The 20,091-nt window shown below is 42.1% G+C and overlaps 1 protein-coding gene across 2 annotated transcripts in view; it reads left to right on the top strand.

The window, feature by feature from the left end:
* RHBDD1 (rhomboid domain containing 1) overlaps positions 1-20,091 on the top strand; it is a 96,136-nt gene that overhangs the window by 58,101 nt on the left and 17,944 nt on the right. For both annotated transcript variants that reach the window (XM_006763411.2, XM_015563671.1), the window contains exon 6: positions 1,453-1,596. In XM_006763411.2, the coding sequence (XP_006763474.1) occupies positions 1,453-1,596 (144 nt within the window). The remainder of the gene's footprint in view (positions 1-1,452; positions 1,597-20,091) is intronic.

Genomic DNA, 20,091 nt, shown 5'->3' on the forward strand with positions numbered 1-20,091 from the left:
GACACTAGATTAGTGTGTTTTATTGTCATTTCAGTGTTTATATGAAAATAAAGACTTTTAGAGTGCCTGAAAATTCTTATGGGAAATAGTTAACCTGCCCCCCCCCAATCTTATCTGTTAGAAAAACCTTTTTTTAATATATTTTATTGATTTTTTACAGAGAGGAAGGGAGATAGATAGAGAGCTAGAAACATCGATGAGAGAGAAACATCGATCAGCTGCCTCCCGCACATCTCCCACTGGGGATGTGCCCGCAACCAAGGTACATGCCCTTGACCGGAATCGAACCTGGGACCTTTCAGTCCGCCAGCCGACGCTCTATCCACTGAGCCAAACCGGTTTCGGCTAGAAAAACCTTTTATTCATAACCAACACAAAAAGTAAATTTTAAAATAGTTTCAGGACCAATTATCAAAAATTCTGAATATGACCCTACCCTACAATGTTCCTCTTTTTGGCTTGATTGTGAGTTCTCCCCCCACCCCCCGACCCCACATAATCTTATTAAAACAATAAGAAGCTTAAACCCAGGCAAGTAGTGTGATGTTGGTTGATAAGGAAATATATGACACAAGACTCATAGTAATGGGTAGGAATTTTCATCAACAGCAAAAAACATACAAATTAAACTTTTGAAAATCGTCTTCAAAGGGTATAAAAGAAGGAAAAATATTAAAAGGACTATTACTTACCTCTCACTGCACCAGAATTAGATAAGTAATTTTCCATGGGGAAAAAAAATCTCTCCTAAGCAAATTCCATAAAAGTGGGGGATTAAAGAAAATATAAAGAGTAAACTCAAACTGACTTTAAAAGAGTGATGGGAATACCTTGCAAAAGTGAACTTTCTCTGTAACTGACCTTTGTCTTTTCTCTCTTATCTAATAACTGGTTTCTTAAAAGTACTGTTAATACAAACTATGATCTCTGATATGAAATTATAATTACAGAGACATTGGTTTGATTATCTCAACATATGTATTATAGCACAGAAATCTGTAGTATATGTTGATTTGTCTCTCATTACATGGGGCCACTGGACAGTAAGGCTTTATCAACTATCATTTCAACCATTCCCTTGACTCCTGTCAGAACCTCACTGAAAATTCACCAAGTATTAAATAGCTCTAAGCTGAGAGAATTAGTTTATATGTCATTAGCCCATTTGGGTCCCCTCTCCAGTATCACTGACTACCTTCTAAATTAATATCTTGTTCCTCTTCAGCCATAAGGACTCGCTCATGTCTGGCCCCATGTGGATACTATAGTGACAAGACAATCGTTGCCCACCCTCATGGAGGAATTCTCCAGTTGTCATCTTTTCTTATTTTGAGGATGATTATTATGCTCAGAACAATGACATGAATTGTTTTATTGTCTCTGCTTACAAAATAGGACATTTGAAAAAACACTCCATGACAGTGTTCTATAACCTTCTCATTGTGCCTCTAGGCTACTCTGGATATCAGGATTATTACCCATATGGCAGGCCCGGGTACCAGGAAGATGTACGCAGAAACTATGATGCCTACACAGCAGGACTGAGTGAGGAGGAACAGCTGGAGAGAGCACTGAGAGCCAGCCTCTGGGACCGAGGTAGGAATCTTGCACCCTTCACTTCCTTTAAATCATACCTCACATGGTGAGATGGCCTAACAATGGAAACTTTAAATAGTTTGTGAAAAGGATATGTAGATAGGAAAATGTGTGCACATTGTGATTACAGAGAATGGGGTGTGATGCCATATTCCAAGCTACCTAGGCTCCTGAGGTGCCAGACTATGTATGTGTTGTAGTGGGTCTTTTTATAGGCCTGCTGCACTCAGCACTGTGGCATTAAAGTCAAGAAACTGTAAAAAAAAAAAAGGTGGAATGGCCTAACATCGTGTGTCTCCTGATATGATGCAGGATGAGCAATGCAGCACCACCTATGACATATTCCTGCTAAAAATGTTTACACTGACCCTAATTAAGTCATCAGATGTGAGTGTCACTACACAGGAAATGCAGGGACTAGCAGAACAAGCTGAATAATGCCGTTGAGAAATAACCAGGCAAAACATGGGATTTCTACAATTCAATGAAGCTAGTCTCCTGGGGGAAATGTCATGAAAGGAGCAGGATGTGGTTTTCTATTAAAAGGAAATAATCAAATGTAACATGAGAACCTTGAAAACTGACTTATATAAAAGACTTTTTTTTTTTTTTTTTAGAAAACTGGGGACTTTTGTATTTGCACTAGATATTAGATACTATTAGGGAAATAAGCTAGCTTTCTTTGATGTGACAGTGATATTGTGGTTAAGTGGCAGAATGTCCTTTATTCCTGGGAGGAACACACTGAAGTATTTAGAAGCAAAATAATATGATGTCGGTAACCTGCTTTCAAAGGTCAGCTAAAACAACTTTCTCCTCTCTTTTTGCCTCGTTCTCCCTCTTTTGCTCCTCCCTTCACAAGTTCTATATTCACATGAATTTGGGAAACTCTGCAAACTATACCTCCTTGAAGATCCTGATTAACACTCGTATACAGACGATCCAAATTAGCTATGCAACCAAGATGCCAATTTTATAACTAATGCTTCCCCAACATGTTTGACCTCAGAACTTTATTTTCAGTGGATGATTTTAGGAACATATGCATCTAGTTTCAAGGAAACTGATCGAAAGAGACTTCTTAAAGTGCATTAGGTAGTAATTGATGACAGCAACGTGTAACCAATAGTTTATATTAATTTCAACTTTCTTTTTCTTAAAACACTTCGTGATTGCCTTGTTAAGAATGAGACATCAAGGAGACATTTTTGAAAGACCTGTATTATATTTTAATCCTTTTCTCTGTGGCAAAATATTTGGTTTGAGTTTATTTTATAAAATTCTGACCATATAGTACAAACTATTTTGTACCTTACTATTTTTCATTCAATAGTATGTTGTAATCATATTTTCATACCACTGCATTTTGAGCATGTTGTCCTTTATATATTTTCTTAAGTGTATACCTAAGAATCTCTTTCTTTTGTGGACAGAGAACTATGATACATTATAAACAGTGCTTGTAGAAAAGTTCTATATTTTTTGAGATTATCATATACTTTTTCTTTGGCCTGTTGACATACGAAATTATTTTGATTTTCAAAGTTGAAGCAGCTTTGTACCCCAGGAGGAGTATCACCTGGATGTGATATTTTATGGTCCCTCCTGGCGTCAATGCTGTATGCACCTGAAAAGAACGTGTGTTCTGCTCTAGCTGGGCAACGGGTTCTACAAGTGGTAATAAAATTAACTCAGTTGATGGAGTTGCTCAGGTCTTCTGCATCCTACTGATTGCCTGTCTACTTGTTCTGTTGAATACTGTGTTTTCACTTGCACAGAATTCCCTGGAGTGGTACTGAACACATATTGCTTCCCTGGTACCCTCCGTGCACCAAGGCTTCCAGCTCCTCTAGTGTGATCTTGTTCTTGGGTGGGGGGCTGATTTACCCGAGTGTCTGCTTGCACTTCACTTCCATGTCTTTCCTTCGCACTGGAGCTTGGCCAGCTTCTCTGTCCACTCTTGTCGCCCAGGGGTACACTCTGACTGCTTTTTAGTCTGGTGGTGGGAGGCAAGTGGGGGTATGCTTTCACGCCCCCCCATCCAATATTCATGTTCTCTTTCTATATAGAATAAGCTATGTTTAAAAACATTGAATTATAGTTGGCATACAATATCATGTTTCAGGTGAAGGTACACAGTGATTCAACATTAAGTCTTGGTCTGAGTCAGTGACTGTCTATGGTTTGGAGGTGTAGCCTTCTCAGTGTTCCTGCCCCTCCCTAGCTATAGAGAGGGTGTTTTGTTTTGTTTAGCCTTTCTCCAGGCATTTAAGGATTCTGTGCCATAAGGAGGACTGGAGAAGGATCTAGGCCGCCCCGGATATAAACCTTTCCTGCAGTGGCTGAGTTCTCTCCCCATGAAGAGTTTCTCTGGACTCTTACCCATCTCTTAGGTGAGGACCCTGTGAATTCCTTTATATTGCAGCCCCCAATATACTCTGTGTTACGTAGTCTGTGAATAGATCCTGTTCTCCTGCTAGCTCACACTTGAGCGATTTGTTAACAGTTTGGGCTAACATCGTGTTAGTGCCAGCAGGGTCTTCTAGGTAAGCAAGTGCCCCTCTACCGTTTTGGACTCTGTTTAGTTGGGTGCCCTATGTCTCAGCTCTCTGATGGGTTCAGGAAAAGTTAGTCATTTTCAGAATGCCCAGCCTTAATGGTTATTATGAGGATGGGAGTGATGCTTTTTCAGCTTTCTCCATCCCCAGGAGAAGCTGGGAACAGCCCTTATTCTTCACCGGGTCTTGAATCTATCATTCCTAGTACAGTAATTTACTAGGGTTTTTGTTGTTGTTGTTGTTTGTTTATTTTATAAAGATCTCTCCCCCATGATGTAGGTAGAATCTATAGTCCTCTTAAAAAAGGCCGGGTAAATGCTTACTGTTTTGTCTTTGATTCCAAGTTTTTACAATAAGAAGTTAGTGTAATAGTCAACCAACAATACTGAGATTTGACAGGGCCAACTAACAGAATTCATTTTGTAGAATGCCAGTTTAGCAAGAAACATCCAGAACCAATTAGGTTCAGACTGTTCTTCAGTTAAATATATTAGAAGAGTAAATTAAAGAATCAAAGCAGCACCGGTGTAACCTCAGACTGGCTGCTGTCATATTTCTGACTATATGCATCCTCGGGCTCATGCTGGGACTCATAGTACCAAGGTAGCCTCTGCAGAAGAAATAGTGAGACCCCTCTTATTTCAAGGGGCTCGCACATTACTACTCTTAGTAAAATCTTGTCTTGTTTTGTTGGCAGTTCCAGCTTTTATAAACCAGTCCAAGAGGCAGCTGATACCACAATAATAGAACAGTTTTGGAAAAGGGCCATCTCTTTGAGTCAAAAGGCAGATGCCAGCTAGGAACACTAGCTCATTGCATTTACTGCGCCCCCACCCCACTCCATCCTTCCATGTATAATTTGTGACCCCCCCTTTTTTTAATAGCCTGCCACCAAGTTCAGCTGGTGGCTGGGTACAAAGCTGTGTCCTTTTCAGCTTCTGTCTGCCAGCCCGGCACATGTGTGCTGGTTACAGCTGGAACTGCTTGCCGACACGTGGAGTAACTCTGCTTCTAGACTCTTCTGAAAGGCAAATGGCCCAGTCGCACTCGACTGTGTGGATCAAGCAGCTGTCATCCCCGCCCCACACTGTACAGTCGGGGACACCGGTGAGCCATGTGGGCGCCGTGGGGGAGTAAACCGCAGAGGTCTTGGCGGCAGCAGACTGGAACTGGTTGCAGCCTAGTGTCACAGTCCTGAGATGTAAAATTACCAGGAAGCCGTACTGGAAAAAAGTACTTAGGTTTCAAATTAATATCTAGTTCTTCTGTTATTAACAGATCATTTGACGATACCTTTGAATCCTGTTTACAGGTAGCGTGTGCGTGGGAACAACTGAGATACATTTTAAGTAAAAAAGACAGAATTTATTTCAACTAAGTTGTACATTTTCTTTCTACTGAAGCTGCGCCAAGGTATCTAAAAGCAGCATTTGTCTTGTTTCTTTATTATTGTGTAGAAACTTTTGAGAAAATGGAATAAATTATGTCCATGTTCTTTTAGTCATTCATGGTGTGGCCCACAGAGAAAAGGAGGGCACCTCAGTGGCCTGAGCTTCAGTCTTGTGAGAGAGGGTGCTGGTGTATGTGTTAACACCTGCTAGGTGTGTGCTGTGATTGCTGTGTGGTTCTGCTTTTGCTTTTCCATGGGAATGGGCAGCTCTCAACTCCTTTTCCAGAAATCCTATCTGAATTGTAGATGTTCTGAGGTGTACTGTGCTGAGAGCCTGAGACAGGTAAGGATGGTTGCCGGAGCTCATCTATTATGGTCTTTTAGATTTGGGTAGCATTTGTTGTTCTGGTTTTAAAAGTAATTTGGGGGGGGAGGGGGCGGTGTCTTTATCCTTCTAGGTCCTCTGGCTGGTCTAATAATTAAATCAAAATGAGACAGATTAACAAAAGCAAACAAACAAAAAAAGAAATTTAATTACATACGTTTGTATGAGAACCTCATGTACATGAGAGAGTCAGACACCCGCGTGCACGAGGGGTGCAGAGACAGAAAGGGAAAATGAAGTTTATATGACAATCTGAGCCACAATGAGGGAAGGCACCTGGGGCTTCAGAGGGAGGAAGGTCATAGCAGGACGATAAGAAGAGCAAATGTTCAGTAATTAGAAGTTTGTCCTTCCTTATAGATGGGACATAAAACGTTATTTTTGGTAGTAATTTTTGGGGACGCCTGTTCTGAACCCCTTAAAAAATCCATATTCGCCATGGAAAATGTACATCAACAAAAAGAAGACAAAAAATAATTCATAATCCCACCACACAGAGAAGAATCACATAACATTTGAGGTGCACCCTTGCAACAACCTGTAATACAGGCACCAGAAAAAAACACTGTGAATGTTTTAGAGAAACGTTTTCTAGCTCATTGAGCATAAAGTGCCTCTTTCCTGTTGGCTACTGTACTGTACTAGGAAAGCTCACATACCCATACAGAATCCTGCAGAATAAGCATTTGTGATTATCGTTTTTATTTCACATTGTGAAACAGAGGTACAGAAAAATTAAGTGACTTGCCCAGGGTCATGTTCTAAGTCAGGGGTGGGGAATATCTGGCCCTTGGTCCATATCAGGCCTGAGAAATCATTTGGTCTGGCCCTGCCAAGGCATTAGGGGTGAGTTAATTAAATGTTTGACCAAATATAGCAGGCTAACTTTTAAGTTGATAATTTTATATGCCCAGGAATGATGTTATAAGTATTCAAATGGCCCTTGGAAGAAAAAAGGTTCCTCACCCTTAAGTGAATAACACCAGAAAAGGTCATACTTGCCTATTTTCCTGGCATCTTCCTGAATTTGGGAAACTGACATTCAGGTAGGTGGAGCCACTATAAGTCTCAGCTAAATGTGAAAGACTGTATTGTTATAGATTAACAGTGGCATTTTCCTCACTGTTGTCTTCTCTTGGATATAGGACTGGCTAAATTCCTTTTATTTTAAGTAAAAATTTCTGGCAGGAATTAAAAATAGTTTGTATAGGGAAACTGCAGATATATCATAGGGTAGACCCTCTCTCCCCACCAAAAAAATGTTTACTATGGACAATTCTAAGTAACCTACTGGCTGTTACTTATTTCTACCAAAAATTTTAGCATATGAGTTTTTAAAATATTGCTTTACTATGGACACATTTCAATTAAGGATATTTGCATTGCTAATTTAAATAGGACTCAATTATTCTTCAATAGTTTTAGAAAATAAATGATTCATTACAAAAATAAGAACAAATTTACTCGCATTAAGTGTGCCTTAAGACATCAGAATTTTCTGTTGAGTTATTACACATGACTCCGTTGAGTTATTAGCCATGGCTCCAGCTACCTGCTAGTGGGAATTACTCACGTGAGACTTCTCACTGTTGTCTGCTCTGCCTCTTCAAGCGGTCTCCCCCAGACTTGCACACGTTGTTTTATCCATTTCGTTGTGTTGTGTTGCTGGTGAGAAAAATCAAGAGTCATATGTTGGTTTCCATTCATTATAGAACCACAATAGCTTTCAGAGTGGTCTAGTTTCATCACATGGCAGTCCTCCAGGGATTCAAAGCTATTTCTAATTCTGTTGTACTTCCTTACAGAGAGTCAGATGCGAGAGTCATGCATAATATGTATGAGTCTCAGTCGGAGGCCAGAGATCTTCCTGTGTCATGTTTGTGTTGTTTAAAGCCGGTCTGTTGTAACAAAGGACCAGAATTGGGCAGTTAGTGAGACTAGTAAACACATTAAGCTGATTAAAATTATATTGTAAGCATACACTTTGGGAAAACTGGAAATGGCCTCAGCGTGCTGTGATAGGAGACCGATTAAATAAATCATGATATAGAATAATACTCGGCCATTAAAAAGAGAGGCGAGTTCAGAGTGTGCCAGATGAGAGGCAGGCTGCAGCAGTATTCCTACTCACAAACTCATTTTTTTTGTAAGACCAAATAACTGTGCTATAAAAATGTCGGGATAATATTTAACAATGCCAGTCATCCTTATTTCCCTGGAATAAGATTACGGTGACTTTTATTTTCTTGTTTTGGCTTTACTCCATTTTTTAAGATTTCTGCAAAATCATGTAGAGCCTTTATAAAAAAAATATTAAAATAAACCTGTGCACTGCTAAACATATTCAATATTAGCCTTGCTCTTCCCTGATTCACAATCCCATCCCATTTAAGGCATCAATGGAGAAACGCACTGAAAGCCGTACCTCAGTGCATCCACCTCCAGCCTCTGCAGGCTGCATCTGGACAATCAGAATGGTGAACAGAGCTGAGTGTCTGGACTAGCCTCTCTCCAGATCCTGTCTCCCCTTTTCTTTGTGCTTATTCCCTTCATCCCCTTCTCATCTCTATGGGAAACCTTCCAGGCTAAAGTTACCCCCACATTTCAGGCAAGAAGGCCAACTGCTCCTGTTGTGAGGGGCTAGCTCTCCTTGGCCACTGCGATGACTTCTTTCTCAAAGGTTTCAGAACACACGATCCTGTCCTAGCCTGAGGCTGCTTTAGCACACCACTTAGGAGCCACGGTACCAGGCAGCTCTATTTACCTTACCGTGTACAGGATTTAAAGCTCTGGGCGGTTTATCCAGTACAGTCCTTTCAGATCTGTCCCCTTTCATCTTGATGAAAGGTTGTGTGTGGTGGTTGGAACTCGGAGGTCTGGGACCCACGGAAAGGAGGCGTCTGGCACACTTTCGGCGGAGGAGCATTTCTGTATTGCAAAATACAGATGTGTTGCTAGAAAACAGGGTGGGATGACTCTTGAATTGCTGCGTTCAGGATGCTGTACAAACCAACCGAAACAGCCCAAAGCCCAGTCGTTTCTCATTTTCAGCTCAGTGAGACTGAAAGGAAACAGTTTGCTTTTGATGAGGGTGATGCTGAAATAAAAAGTAGCACATCCATCAACATTAAGGGAGCTCAGTGTTTAATAAGTGTCTTCTAGAAGTGTGTCCGTAGAGGACACCTGCTGTCGCATTATCACTTTAAGTAAGCGGCGTCCCTGGTCCCTCGGGTTAGCAGAGCCCCCTTTTGGCACTCTGAGCTGTGGCAAAGAGAGTTTAAACCCCGAGTACTTCACCACCGTGCACAGGGTACTTTTGGGTGGGACATGTGGAGGTGAGGTGGGAAGTGAGCCTTTGGCTCACTTAGTCAGGTCCAGCGAAGCCCATTCTGAACTTAAGTTTGACACTATGGCACGTGTCGGCTTATGGTAACATTTCCTACCCCGGGTGGCCCTAATGATTTGCTAACTATTAGCAGTTTGGTGTTTTATCTATCACAGACCCATGTAGACAGGGCCTCCTGGTCCGTGGGCAGAGCCAGTTAGTGGAATGCTGGGGTTCGTTGTGTGCTGTGAGGGAGGGGCTGGGCAGTCGTTGAATGGGGCCTGTGTTGATGGCTTGTTTGTTATACTTTTGCTCATCACAGTCCTGCAGGCACAGGGCTGGGTGGCACCACAGAACGCCTTTCTCGACCTGCCTTTACAATCAGTTGCCTTTCTGGCAGGTTACAATCTAGTCGAGAATGATTTCCATAAGCAGTGGCTGAAAAACCATACAGCCCCAGAAAATGTTTAATCAGCAGTGTCGCTCATCTTATTAGCCCAAGGAGAAAATAACTCACCACCAAACTCTACCGTACTATGGATGGGATTGTTCAAACCCCAAATCAAAACGTGCGCCGTCTTTCAGCTGTGTGGGCCCCGTGCTTTGTCCCCCTCGAGCAGCAGCAGTGAGACAGCCCAGACCTTGACACCAGGCCAGCGACGTCTTCAGAGTTAATGAGCAATTAGGACGTTCTTTCCTGTCAATTAACCGGCAGAATAATGAGATCAAATGAGCACTGTCCTTAAAAATACCCAGGCCTGTGTTTTCTGAAAAGTGGGTCTTCTCTGCTCTCTACAGTTACATGAATAGACAAGCAATTGCTTAACATGAAAATAAATTAAAATTGCTCCTACAGCAAACAGAAGAGAGAGGTGTACAAACAGGAGGCCATTTACTCTAAACATGATTTTCCCCCAGTGACTGCCATGACGTCAGGACATCTGCTCTAGCCTTAATTGTCTTAAACACTGGTGGACAAAATGTTCAGGCTGTGAGCATTCTTTCCCATCTGAATGAAGGTATCGTATCTAAGTTTGGGCAATGTGGGAACTGATTCTAAATTTGAGTTAGTGGGTTTCAGGCCATGACCCATTTAAGGGTTTTGGCTTTCCCTTGGATGTGATGAGAAGCTAGTGAAGAGTGTGAACCGAGGAGTGAGGTGAGCAGGGAAAATGGATCAGGGCCCCAGGATGAGCGGATGGCTACTGGAGGAGTTAAATTCATTGTGTCTGCAATACATTTTTCAGTGTGTGGGTCTAAAAGGCAAGATGGCTGGGAATCAAGTTGTGAAAGGCCCAGTATGCTGTGTCTAAAGGTTTTTTACTTGACCCTGGGGACAGTGGAAGCTTTGAGAATTTTAAGCAGGGAGCAAGAAGATCAGATGTGGATTTTAAGATCACGCTGCTCTAGGTGAGGGTGTGTTGCAGGGGGAGAGATAAAGTGTGAGTCAGCACACCAGGCACTGTTGTAAATGACCTCTGTATGCTTATGTATGCGTGTTTACATGTGTGCACATGAGTATGTATGTGCATATATGTTCACTTCCTCCAACAACAACCAATGGGGTGAGTTTTACTATTCACCCATTTCAGAAAAGAGGAGGCTAGACCACAGGACTGCTAGCTGAGGTCCCATAGCCAGTAAGTGATAGAGCTGAGATGGGAGCGGTCTTGGTTCCAGAGTCTATGGACTTAACCATTCCATTATTTGGCCTTTTCTATTGTATTCGTAAGGTCATCATCATCATCATTGTTTAATTAATATATAGTTAATAATACTATTTTAGTGTTCTATTATAAATGATTTTAATAATTTACTAACAGTAAGCTCTTTTTAGATTCATACTCATTCCTATTGAAATGTAATTAGAAATTTTTGTGAATTAGCTTTCTGTAAGATAGTCATAAAAGAATTTCAAGTTGAGTTATTCAAGTAGAGGTTATTAATGTCTTCCTGGTCACCTTTAAGCTCCCTGTGGGAATTTCTACTGCAGACTTAATAAAGGAGTGTTTTCAAGGCCCTTAGTAGGTACCCGTTAAAGTCCAGGGAATATGAAATCTCATCTCTGAGCTTGTCCTAGGTTCTGCATCATTACACTCCCATTTAGAGCTATTCTACATATCACCCCAGTTCAGTTTCATGCAAAATACGCAATCAAAAAATAAACTGAGTTTTTCAAAGAGAGAGAATGCCTATACTGACCATTGCTGAAGATTCCACACTACCTTAGAGGGTGGTCAGCAGGATCCTTCAGTACCTACTTTCGCTTTGAGGAGTACAGGCGTCTATCAGAGAAGTTGCAGGTGAGTATCACAAAAAAGCTAGTGGTAATCTTTTAGCTGGTGGAGGGCCTTACCTTCCCTTTGTAAAAAACAGAACACCTGTGAGCTCAATAAAGCAAAGTGCAATAAAACTAGATATGGCTGTATGCGGTGGCAACTAGAGTCGAGGTGAAAAGATACATGTTAACAGGTTTTCATGGGTTCTAGTGATCAGCTTGAATTGGCTTGCTTTCTAGTATGTCTTTATGAACTCCGGTAGATTTTCTGTCACCTTGTATTTTTAACTGAGCTTTCTTGTGAAAGGATCCAGAACATCCTCCAGCTAGATTTTCTTTTTATGGATTGACCCCCCAGCTGCTTGCCTCAGCTGGCCACCCCACCCACCACCACTGGTAGCTCTCCACTGCTAGTTTTGATGTTGTAAACTTTTGACCAGATGAATTTGTAAGGAATTTTGACCAGATGAATCTGTAAGGTGTTGCTTGATTTTCAAGACAAAATTGGGGTCATCGACTTCTCATATTTTCTTAGTTGTTTAGTTTTATAATTTTATGCAGAAATGGATTTTCAGTGGATATCAGTTCTACTATTGACCTCTTGCTGTGTTCAGGAATATACGATCTTTGCATTAGGAGGGACCTTAGCAGATGCTCTGCGCTCCTGGCCTCTGTTCCCTGCAGAATCCGTGAGACGGGCCATCTTCATGCTTCAGAAATATGAGTCCGGAAGGACCTTGTAAACTGAAACATAGAACGAGAGTAATTCTCTTTTGTGGATTGTTGCCAAGTTGGTACTTCAGGGGATTAAGATTGAAATGGCTTGATTAAATGACCTTGATTTAAAAATTGTTTTATGATAGTCATTGTATGGTAGTTATCAGAAGAAGTTTAGCTAGCTGGCCAGAACAGCGGCTCCCTATCAAAAGTTTCATTACTGTGTTTTTAAATATATGTAAATGGAAAAGAAAAAATAAGTAGGTAGAAGGGCTTAGACCCTGTGCCTGTCAGTGTGCGATGCAGACTTCGAAGCCTTGCTTTCACACCTTACCACGGCTAAGCCCAGCTGGTGTCCAAGCTGGGTCTCCCTCACCAGTGGACAAGGTAACTAGGGGTGTGTGGGGACTTTGTGGCTAGAGAATGACACCTTCCCCATGGGGCTGCAGTGATGGCTGCCCGAGGCAGGAGCTGAAAGACACCTGGCACAGAGAAGGCATGTGAATCAGTTCCTCTCTCGCCTCTTCATTTCCCTTTCTCTCTCCTATGTTCTCTGTCTCCACATACCTAGGTCACTGACTAAAATTTTCCTTTTTACATCCATTTTAATCAATTTCAGAGATTTCTAAAAAAAAAAAGAAAGAAAAAAGAATAAAAGTATAAATAAATACTTAATCACCAACATTTAGCAACCCTTTTTTATGTACCAGGCATAGCAAGTACATTTCATGCATTTTTCCATTTAGTTCTCATAAGAACTTGTATCTAAGGCTCACCACACCATTTGCAAGTTCTATTGCTATCCCGTTTTTGGAATCCCTTTTTCAGGTGTGGAAACCAGGCACAGAGAGGCTGAAGGACTTGTCCACTTACCCAGGGTCACATGGAATTAAAACTGGCATTCCCACTATGCTTCTTAATCCCCCGGCAGTCTTTCCCCTGTCACTTAAGCAGTTTTTAAAACTTCTTTTATGGTAGAGCCCAGTATAATCAAAAGAGAGACATGAACTCTTTCCTGCTCACCCCAAACATCTGGCTGCTCTTTCCAGTCTTCCAGTAACTTTCAGGATTTTTTTCTTATCCTTTCTGCAGTTCCTCCGAAGTAGTGATGTACTGGGTATTTCTTCCAAAGGCTCACCAAGACGAATGCCTACACAAGGAAGAACAGATAGCAAATTCATTAACCAGGGATCTAGTCACAGTCGGCCTGAGGCTCACTGTGCAGTCAGTGCTTCTCCATCACTCAGAGTTCCAGTAAATGAAAGTCTTTGCCTCTTTTCAAGCATCTTGATATTTACAACTCTCATGTTTTACCATAGGAAGCAGCTTCCACAAGCATATTCATGTGTTGACAGTTCTAATTAATAGAAGTAATTAGTCCTGACAGTGGAACTGTGAAAGGAAGACCCATTCATAAATCCACTAATTATGTTACTCTGCTTAGAAGTTAATCACAGTCTAGTCTTTCATCATGTCTGTATGTGAGCAAAAGGCCATCTTCCTGAATTCTTCAGGCCTTCACATTTACTGCTGGTAAGGAAACTTTGTCAAAATTAATTTCTCATTGGAACTTAATTTTCCAGAGTGCAGGAACTGGTGAAGAACAAACAGCTTTCTGGAGAGAAATAAACAAAAGAACGGGAAAGCCAGGGGAGGAAGGAGGGAGGGCGGGGGGAAGAAGTCAGCCTGTCCATGTGCTTTTTTTAAAAAAAATATACTTTATTGATTTTTTACAGAGAGGAAGGGAGAGAGATAGAGAGTTAGAAACATCGATGAGAGAGAAACACCGACCAGCTGCCTCCTGCACACCCCCCATGGGGAATGTGCCTGCAACCCAGGTACATGCCCTTAACCGGAATCGAACCTGGGACCTTTCAGTCCGCAGGCCGATGCTCTAAGCACTGAGCCAAACCGGTTTCGGCACCATGTGCTTTCTTATATATCTAAACCTTATACCTTTTTGTGCACTTATTTTTACCCCTTTCCGCAAGCTAACATAATTTTATTCAGGCTATTGGTATGTGCATGGCATAGAAAATGTGAAGCCTGGCCCTAGCCAGCTTGGCTCCGTGAATATGTCAGCCTGCGGACTAAAGGGTTCCAAGTTCTATTCTGGCTGCAGGCTCCTCCCCAGTCTGGGTCCTGGTCGGGGCTCACGCAAGAGGCAACCAGTTGATGTGTTTCTCTCACATCTATGTTTCTCTCTGTCTTTCCTTCTCTCTTCCACTCTTCCTAAAAAACAATGAAAAGATATCCTCAAGTGAGGATTTGAAAAAAAAGGGAAGAAAATGTGAAGCTTGTTTGTTACTTTGATCCCAGTTTGACCTTCTTCTCTCCGATATAAATAGCCCACTTTTTCAGGGCCCTTGGTTGTGTAGCCGAGTTTTTCAATCTTAGCATTATTGACATGTTGGGCTGGGTCATGCCTTGGTAAGGTGGGTGGGGCTGCGCTGTGCACTGCTAGGTGTTGAGTAGCATCTGGCCTCCGCCCACTAGCCGCTAGTGCACCCTCCCCTTGGGAGTGACAGCCAGATATCTCCAGACATTGCCAGTCATCCCCTGGGGGACAGAACCACCCCTGGTTGAGAACCACTGTGCTAGAGAGTAACTTTAGATAAGAAAAGAATCAGGTAAAACATATGTAGACACATTAATTCAGCTTTAGTCAAATCAATAAAGCACATCATTTAGAAGTAATTTAGTGGCACAAAATCCAGATTTGTAACGATATTTCTTGAATCGCAGTACAGGCAGACCTTGGAGATATTGCAGGTTTGATTCGATTCTATTGCAATAAAGCAAGTTCTGATCCTTTTGCTTGGTGGGTCTCGCCTTCAATTTGTAAAAAATGCAACACCTGTGAGGCACAATGACTTGAAGCACAGTAAAGCAAGGTGTGCCTATACCTTCCTCTTCCCTTTCAGTGTCTTAGGGGGTCCTTGTTGATAAAAAGTAGAGTAGAAGGAAGGGATTAATTAACTGTGGAGTAGCTGTATCTAAAACCCCTTTGCTCCTCATGTTGGATGCATGGGCTCTTGACATTCATGGATTTAATATTTAAGGTTTTGACCACTTTTAAGTGACCTTTAAGTTTTGAGTACTCAGTTCCAGGTGCTCTTTGCCCCTTTTTTGAGTTAATTAATTCCTTCCCTTCTTGTCTTTCCTTCCTACCCTGCTTAGATCTCTAGTCTTCTGTTTCAGTTACTATTTTACAAATACTTTCCATGTCCTTCCTGCCTACCTGGAAAAACCACAGACTGGGGTGAACCCAGCCACCAGGATTCTCGGACCCTGCATCTGGCAGCTGACCCTGACCCAGCAGAGCAGACTGAGCCCATTATAAATGCATGTCAACACCTCACCTGTCCTCGACTTTCCTGGTGACTTCATTCTAGGTCCTCTGCTCTTCTCTCGAGGCTTTAGTTACTATTTATATTCCAGCACCTTCCAAATATATCTCCTCATCCCAGATCTCTTTTTGAGCTTCTGAAATTATACTGAAACCTACTCAAAGGCATCTCAAATGCAACGTGCACAAAACTGAATTTGTAATACCTTTCCACCTCCCCAACTTGTTCCTCAGCAAGTGTTACCTCCTAGATGTTGTCAATCACCAGGTCCTCTGGATGCTAACTCAAAGAATGTCTCAAACCCTTCCACTTCTCTCCATGCCCAGTAGTCTGAATCACGGCCATCCATGACTGGACGCAGGAGATGAAGATGGAGAGGTACAAGAGCTGGAACACATAGGGCAGCCTAAAGCTGGAACGGCCTAAAGCTCTCCCGTAGACATTTCCCAGTGCCCCCTGGGGAGGCCTGCTATACCCATGTCTGATCAAGGATTAAAAATTATCAAGATACAGAGTAAAAAATTATTCCAATAATGACTTCTCCTAAAACAAGTTGCAGAATTATGGGTCAGAAAATTGGAAATCTAATAGGTTATCCTGAATGCCAAAAAGCCATCAGCAGCAGAAAGTTGGGGGTGGGATAAGAGTTTTTAACTTTGGATGTTTTATCTGAGCTAATTGATATAAATTTCTATGCATCCAACAAACCCTTTAGGAGCCCTTCTATGAGCCAGGCTCTGTTTGTTACTGGATCATGAGAAAACAGCTAGATAGATTTTCGTGTGCTTAGGGTACCTTTAGGATATCTTCAGAAAATACTTATAATAATTTCATTTATGGAATTCACTGTCAGGGATTTGGGGGCACCTCGCAAAAAGGTGGTCCTCCTTCTACATCAGGTTCTCAAAGTGATTCCAGACCAGCCTCAGAGCATCATCTGGGAACTTGTTAGAAAAGCAGATTCTCAGACCCCATCACAGACTCACTAAATCAGGAACCCTGAGGTTGGGCCCCGATCTCAACACACGGAAACATTCTCCTCCGTGTGCAGCGGAATCACCTGCAGGGCCTGTTGAAACCCAGACTGCTGAAATGAGTTGATGTTGAGGGTACATCTGGGAAGCAGTAAACACAGTAAATGCATAAGTGTTTTATAGCAATGGCAGCGGTGGTGGCGTCCATGGGTGCTTTTTGTGTGATGAGAAAAAAAACAAACCCACATACAAAAAAGGCCAGGTAGGTAAAGCAGCTTGATGGTTGTGGGCTTTGTCTAAAATTTGCATCTTTAATTTGGAAAAATGGTAGTATTCTTGTAAAGTCAGTTCCAAATGGATGAAAAGGAAATGAAAACGTCCCTACACATGCAGCTGTCCTCAGCTGTCACAAAGATTGCAGTAGCCAAGGGCCCAAGGCACTCCACATTTCTTACAGAAGCAGTCCTCTATGTTCGATGCTTGGGGTGTTGGGGGTGAGGGAAGAGTCACTTATCATATGCTGATTGAATACATTGCCTAAATAGGAAAGAAGAGTTAAGCCATTTCCAAGAAAATTGTTCCAAGTTTCTTAGGTAAGGGCCGCTGTAACCAGTTGAGTTGACTCAGTCACCGAAGGAAGCGCCAGAAAAGGGATGCCGACCTCAGTGCAACTGACAAACTTCTTTTCTCTTCTTGTTTTCGAGCTGAGCTCTGCTAACCAAGCTCATGTTGCCAAGCAAGTTTTGCCTCTTCTCTAAAGCCACATGCCTTTTGAAGGAAATTTAATCCATATGTCCCGAGCCAGTTATGCCCAAGTCACTAGACTGTTATTTTGTAAATGTGACTTCATTCTGAAGTCACGGTGAAGTATTTTAGGAGACTCTCCTTCTTCACAATGCTAAATTTTTCCTGGTATGCTGTCTTGTTTTACTTAAACGCCCTGTATATCATCTTAGCATATATCCTGCGGTGAGACACGAAGGAAATCTTGAAGCCAGAGGAGGGGGTAGTCTAACCCATTAGAAGCAGCCAGTTTCTATTTGCAGAAGTTTATAATTTGTCCTTCTTCAACTTTTCATGCTGTATCCTGAGCCCAAGAGGCTGCCTATGAAGAAGAATAGAGAAAAGAGATAAAGCAGAAAAGTAGGACCAAATCGCCCCCTGGGATATAATTCTGTGCTCTGCCATGTGATCCCCTCTTTCCAAACTAAGTTCAGTTTTCCCTTTTACCCATGAGCATTGCCTGCTGGGAGAATTAAGGTGTTTCATAAAATGCCCACAAAAGAGGGAAGTAAAATTTAATTTGGGAGCAGTCTACAGCTTCTCATAATTAGGACAAATAGATTCTGTCTGCTCAGGACTGAAGCTAATTGAAAAATGGTTTTATTTTTTACTAAAATCGCTTTTATTTTAAATCTCTGCCTCTCTGGAATAGCATGATATGGACCATGTTTTATCTGTACACGAAGCCTCCTGGTTGATGTGTGTCTATCCATTGGGAGCGTCTGTTGGCTACAGAAGGCACCAGAGCAGCCTTCCTTTCAGGGTGAGGTCAATGCTCATCCGCTCAGAGCACCGGGTCCTATGTAGGCAGCAGGTGTAGCCTCAAACATAGGAAGAGACATTTACCACCTGGAGGAACAAAGATTTAAGAGGTTAACACTTTTGCTTCTCATCTATTTGAGCTTATGAAACACTTTCTCTTTAAAAAAAAAAAAATTGATCCTCAAAATAGTCCTGAAGACTATGGTTTCTTGTTTTCGGTTGGTTGTTTTTTTCATTAGAGTTTACTCTCCTAGTTATTTCAGGTTGTTGTGGCTGTTTGTGTGTGCCTGTCTCCACTAGGCTGTCAGTTCCAGGAGAGCAGGCATGTCCTATCCATCCAACGGGGACATCTGAGGACCTGTATGGGCTTTTACTTTGGAAGCCCTACCCCCCGTCTAAACATATGCAGTCCCATCCTTAGTATGCAAATATATATTAAAGGAAATGAATGTATATGATACACCATATACATGAGTTGAGTTAAAAATGGTTGATATAGTACATTTCCTAGACATTTAATGAAAAACATTTTCTGTCTTATGGTTTCCTTTCCACTTAGGAGCAAATTAGTTATCTTGGGGCAGTGGTTGGCAAACTCATTAGTCAACAGAGCCAAATATCAACAGTACAACGATTGAAATTTCTTTTGAGAGCTAGAATTTTTAAACTTAAGCTATATAGGTAGGTACATTGTTATTAACTTAATTAGGGTACTCCTAAGGCTTAGGAAGAGCCACACTCAAGGGGCCAAAGAGCCACATGTGGCTCGTGAGCCACAGTTTGCCTACCACAGTCTTGGGGTCTCAAACATTTTCAGCGTCTTTAAGAAACTCATAACCCCTGAGCACTGTTCCTACAATAATAAAGCCTCTTGTTTGCTCTCAGTCTTGTGTCCCTCACACCTATCTTGGGAAAGAAGGAAATACCAAGGGACTAGAGGAAAGGAGAGGAGGGGAGGGGAGGGGAGGGGAGGGGAGAGGAGAGGAGAGGAGAGAGAAGGGTTTTCTAAAGGGAAGAGCTATCCTTTTCTTCCTCAGCCTGATTTCACCTCTAGGAAAGGGGTGCACACTCTTCATATGGAAATGACCTTGGAGTGTTGCTCCTCCAGGCTCACCTGGACCCCCTACCTGAAAGGCAGTAACAGACTCCACTGAATGCCTCCCAGGCAGACCTAGCCAAGCTCACAGCCTGCAGTGCTGCTTGATGGGCTGAGTTTCTGGGTCAGGGCAGGAGATGGCAATGGTGGGACTCGCCCTCCATCCATGAACATTTCTAGGGACTCAGTCATTCACCAAATATATATTTGCCCTCCGGACCGGGGATACCACAGTAGCCAGGACAGACATCCCTGGAGTCCAGAGGTATCTCTGTTCATACTCTGGTCAAGATTGTGCTCCTTGGGGTGCCTTTCTTGAAGTATGTTTGAAATGGCTTGGGTTTATATATATATATTTTTTGGTAGGATTATATGTGTATGCATGAGTAGCTTTGTATATTCATAACATTGAATCTTTCTGCTTACAAAGTTGGGGGGAAGCCTATAGCATAAAACTGGGCATGTAAAACATCAGTTTCTTCACGGCTATACTATTTTTTCTGCGTTTCTTTTATAAATTTCCTGCACTTCAAATAGAGAGATGCTGAGCCTTTCCTGAGTTTGTTTTGTGCCCTTGGGACTTCAACCCAGGGAGGGACTCACTCACCGTCAGTATTTACACACACACACACACACACACACACACACACACAATCCTTCTCCGATACTTCATATTTGAGGTATTTTCATTTTAGAGAAGAAGGTTAACAGACCGACAAGTCTCGCAGTTCTAGAAACTGTCATACTTGGAAATGCCAGGTCTCTTATTATCCCTGTTATCATTGTGTTAAGGAATGATGACCAGATGGGAGGAGCATGGACCTGCCCCCTCACTGACAAAGCTACAGTTGATCCTTTCTCCCTTGCATTGAGCCTT

The sequence above is a fragment of the Myotis davidii genome, unplaced genomic scaffold (genome assembly GCF_000327345.1).
Source record: "Myotis davidii unplaced genomic scaffold, ASM32734v1 scaffold575, whole genome shotgun sequence".
NCBI classification, from domain to species: domain Eukaryota; kingdom Metazoa; phylum Chordata; class Mammalia; order Chiroptera; family Vespertilionidae; genus Myotis; species Myotis davidii.